Raw genomic sequence first — 4227 nt, 5'->3', positions numbered from 1 at the left:
TATATATATATATATATATATTTCCACAGCTCACCATGGTACAATATATCCATGGTCACATCATCCCGAGGAGTGTCAATGGAAGCTGCTGTCAAATCTACAGATGATTTGATCATCAGTGATAGCTGTGTGAAGCGTTTAAAAGAAATAGCCGATGATAATACATGTTTAAGAATTATCGTAGAAGGCGGTGGTTGCTCTGGATTTCAATACAAGTTTGATTTAGATCCAAATATACAAGAGGATGACAGGTGTGCATTAAAATGTATATATATTTTTATATATATATATATTTGTGAACAACATACAATTGATAGAAACTCTTTATTTCTTGTGTTATACAGAATATTTCAGAAGGATGGTACTAAGGTAATAATAGACTCGACATCGTTAGAATATGTGAAAGGATCAACGATAGAATTCCATACTGAATTGATACGATCTGCCTTTAGAATAACGAACAATCCTTTAGCCGAACAGGGATGTAGTTGCGGTGCTAGCTTTGCTATTAAAATAGAATAAATGATAATGGAGATGTACATGTTATTACATTGATTAATGACAGTATGCTGGCTCATAATTTAGTATTATTTATTAATTTTGAAACAGTTTACCGAAGATTAATTATACTTTATTTATAATTAATACGCACAAAGCAATACATACAATTGCTTTGGCGAATATACATTAATTTTATCACAACACCTACTATAAACAGTAGCTGTACATATCTCTTACATTTTTTTTAATATAGAAAGAACAATTTATATAATTTACAATCGTAGATGTCAATTTAACTATAAATGGTCTAACTACAATTGTACAAGTAATACCAAAAAGGATTTATGCTTTTTGCTCTTTTTATTAACAAATTTAGATTGTAAAATTTATCCTGTACGAAGTGTTGGTATATTGCTAAATAAGTATGAGCAAATAAGAATAATCGTTGCACATATAGAAGAGTTAAACTTATAACATAAACAACGTTCATAAAAAGAACGTCATTTCGATGAGTTTATTTTGATTTCATAAATAATGTAACATCAAGTTAGAGAGCTCTTTAGCGCTTTTCAGACTAAAGACACGAGTATACGCAAAATCAGTGGTTTTCACATATGAGCTAAATATGTACATAAGATTTATCAATGATCCCGATTAAACCATACCATTGAATGGAATGTCAATGATTGTTCTTTGCAATTCTGACCTGGATCACTTCTGTTTCCCCTTTTTACTATTCTGAAAAAAAATTTATACTTTCGATATTAAACGCTGTCATAAAAGACTGTCCCTTATACATTTATATCCTGTGTACTGTCTTTACCTTATTAACTAGTTCAAATTTCAGTTGTTGTATTTCCTCCGTTTGGAAGATAAGTTTCTCATTCATATTGGCAAGATGCTCGCTCATAGTATTGAGCTGTATCTTGTAATTTACCTCTTGCGCATCTTTCTCTTTTTGTATACTGTTACAATTGGAAAGTGTCTCTAACAGTGTCGCTTCGCATTTCTCCCTCTTTGACTCGCTTGTATCTAACTGCGCATGCATAACTTCGCCCTAAAACACAAACAAATGTGTGCATCATATAACAAAAATATAAAAACTTTCATACAAATAAGATTTAAAGTATGTTTTATTACATTAGCGGCCATAGCTAAGTTCTTAATATGATAGACATGTTTTTCATTTGTTAATCTTTCAATTTCTTCTAGGAAATAATTCCTAATTTTTAATTCACGAGCTTCGATTTCGTCTGGTATGGCGAAAGGTGCACTTAATTTTCCAATCTGTGAACAAAAAAAAAGTTGAGACATAAAATTTAGTTAAAAATGCGATACATATGTTTAAAAGAAATGTGGAAATATATATTAATAATACACACCATATTATTTATTTCCGTAAGTTTTAATGTGTCATTATTAATTTGCGGAGTTTGATTTGCTGCAGCCTCTCTTTGTTCTAATTCATCATATTTTATCTTGAGTATATGATATTGAGCCTTCCAATGATTGATTTCCTTCTCTAAGTCACATGATTTTGCATAAAGGAATTCATTACTTTCTTCTTGTGACTTTTGCGGCTTTCCTTCCCCAAGCGACTTCGATGATCTACGCGAAGCAGACGGTGAAGAAAACGGCGATGGTTCTGTCTGACGATGATTCGAGAGTATTCCTCTCGTATCAAAATCGAAACCATCGCGTCTACCTTCGTTACTAGACCACGACACAGTTTCCTCTTGTTTCTGTCTATCGTTTAGTTTTCTCTGCAAGTCATTTCTCTCTCTTTCTAATTTGTCTATAGCGCTTTGATACTGGCATTCTAACTCTACCTTAGACTTTTCGCAATAATCGACTTTACATTCCAACTGTTGTATCCTATCATACAAACTTTCAATTTCACTATCCTTGTCGCTAATCTGGGACAATAATTGAGCATTCTCGACAATCTTCTTCTGAAATTCTTCGTCTAAGATGTTATTTGGTGGTGGTGGTGCCGGAATTTGACTGTTGTTCTCCGACGCTTTGCTCTTACCCTTCTTGGGCTTATTTTGTGCTTTATCTAGCTCTTCTTGTAGTACAGTTATACGCTTCGTCAACTGCTGATTGCGAAATGTTAGACTGTCTATCTCCTGCTCAGCCCTACGAAACTCCACCTCCTTTTCCTTTAGTTGATTCCGAATATCTGTGTTACGTGCTTGTTCTTCTATCACAGCCTTCTTCAGAACATTTGCTTGCGCACGAATCTGCAAATTGATCATCCTCCTTTAGATACATTAAATAGTAAATAGACGAAGCAAAAAGCCAACATAAAATCATAGATTGGCAGCACGCTATCGTAACCCAGTAAACTTCAACAGTAACATAACATCAATGTTGTAATTTCATACTCAACAATATAAATATAATACAACACATGTGTACATAACAGTTACATTGAGTGAAATTAAAATATTGATACATCTTATGTTACTGTTAGACCAATTTTTTTTATTTGTCATACGAAAAATTTTTCAAGCGTATATTACTCTTAGTTGATGTTTACTGGAAAATATCTGCCTTTACGAGAGTTACTCACTTTTGAGTATTCCGTGGCGATTTTCTGATACTTGGTCTGCAGTTGACCGTTGGCACCCTCCATACCTTCCTGCCCCAACCTACCTACGCGCTCCCGTTAACGCGTCTTTCCAGATTCGCCACGCGGATGTCAATTATTGACACCTGGACATCGTTCACGAGACCTTTGGGTGTTGCGCTCGCGGTGCCGGGACACGCATCGCGCGTTTCCTGGTGATGACGTCGGCGCGCGCGATGTTTATCGACGAGTCAGCACACACATACATACACACACGCACACATATAACGCATACACCTAATCTGGGAGGAGGAAGAGGAGAGGGAGGAGCAGATTAATGTTAAGCCGTGATCGGCGAAGCCCCGTAATTCCCCATTAAACGCGCGACGCGGTCGCGGACGCTCCTCTCAGGCGAGGAGCCGTGGGGAGAAGCGTACCGTAAAACGCGCGCTCTTTAATGAAACGCCCCCGAAACGCGATAATATACACCCGCCCTATCGTGCCATACTACCGAATCCTGTTTGCGTGCGTGCGACGTGAAGTGAATGTCACATCGCCGCGATATATCGCCGACCAGACGGAAGCTGGCCGCAGGCGCATGTACTTTTAAACGCGACTCACTCGCGGGGCGGTTCTTGCCGATAGTGCCGATACCGTATCGGCCGTGTATCACAAAGCACACTCCTCGTAGCCGAGCATCTCGTACTTCTCGTTTCGTCTCTTTATCGCACTGACACGTCCAATCGCACGCTCCTTCCCGTTTCAAGTGCAGAAGGTATAGCGCGGTGCAGCCGCGAGGAGCAGATTCCTCGCCATGTAAATTTCAACGTACGATAATTATCGCGCGAGAGATAACAAGATCTAAATAGATTGATCTGCAGTCGTCGGGTCTTTATCGCGCAGAGAAGTTGACGTGAATATTTAAACTCGTTTTCTGATAAGAATTTCAATGCGTATGTAGGTATGAAAATCTTATTTATTGAATAATTTGAACTTTGAGATGGAATTAATGATCGTCTCTTGTTATTCTTTCTCATAAAAATGCGCGGTCTATTATAATAATAATTTCTATTATAATAATAATGCTATTAAATTAATGAAAATTCAGATTTCTATTCTTTTAATTTTACAAAGAATTCTTAGAGATAAGAAAA

General features: G+C 36.8%; 2 protein-coding genes across 2 annotated transcripts in view; one reads left to right on the top strand and one right to left on the bottom strand.

Moving 5' to 3' along the window:
• The window catches only part of LOC108690788 (iron-sulfur cluster assembly 2 homolog, mitochondrial), a 1013-nt gene extending 400 nt beyond the window's left edge, over positions 1–613 (top strand). The window contains exons 2-3 of the mRNA XM_018198262.1: positions 30–251; positions 345–613. Of these exons, the coding sequence (XP_018053751.1) occupies positions 30–251; positions 345–522 (400 nt within the window). The 3' untranslated portion in view covers positions 523–613. The remainder of the gene's footprint in view (positions 1–29; positions 252–344) is intronic.
• A 250-nt stretch (positions 614–863) lies between these two features.
• Positions 864–3816, bottom strand: LOC108690775 (synaptonemal complex protein 1). The gene is made up of 5 exons (XM_018198245.1): positions 3077–3816; positions 1884–2744; positions 1642–1788; positions 1325–1558; positions 864–1239 (listed from the first exon to the last, which is right to left on the bottom strand). The coding sequence occupies exons 1-5, from the start codon at positions 3137–3139 to the stop codon at positions 1213–1215; spliced, it is 1332 nt and encodes a 443-aa protein (XP_018053734.1). The 5' UTR covers positions 3140–3816; the 3' UTR covers positions 864–1212.
• Positions 3817–4227: the final 411 nt, after the last annotated feature.

This window comes from Atta colombica, unplaced genomic scaffold (assembly GCF_001594045.1).
Source record: "Atta colombica isolate Treedump-2 unplaced genomic scaffold, Acol1.0 scaffold351, whole genome shotgun sequence".
In the NCBI taxonomy this organism is placed as follows: Eukaryota; Metazoa; Arthropoda; class Insecta; order Hymenoptera; family Formicidae; genus Atta; species Atta colombica.
The sequence above is the reverse complement of the archived record's forward strand: the minus strand, read 5'-3'. Positions and strand labels throughout refer to the sequence as shown.

What these genes read in the sequence shown, in the direction of transcription:
- LOC108690775 (XM_018198245.1), bottom strand. Translation starts at nt 3,139, where the DNA reads ATGGAGGGTGCCAACGGTCAACTGCAGACCAAGTATCAGAAAATCGCC. An exon ending in TTACGGAAATAAATAATATG is followed by an intron (nt 1,789 to 1,883) that starts GTGTGTATTATT and finishes TTTTGTTCACAG; the next exon opens with ATTGGAAAATTAAGTGCACC. An exon ending in ACTTAGCTATGGCCGCTAAT is followed by an intron (nt 1,559 to 1,641) that starts GTAATAAAACAT and finishes TTTGTGTTTTAG; the next exon opens with GGCGAAGTTATGCATGCGCA.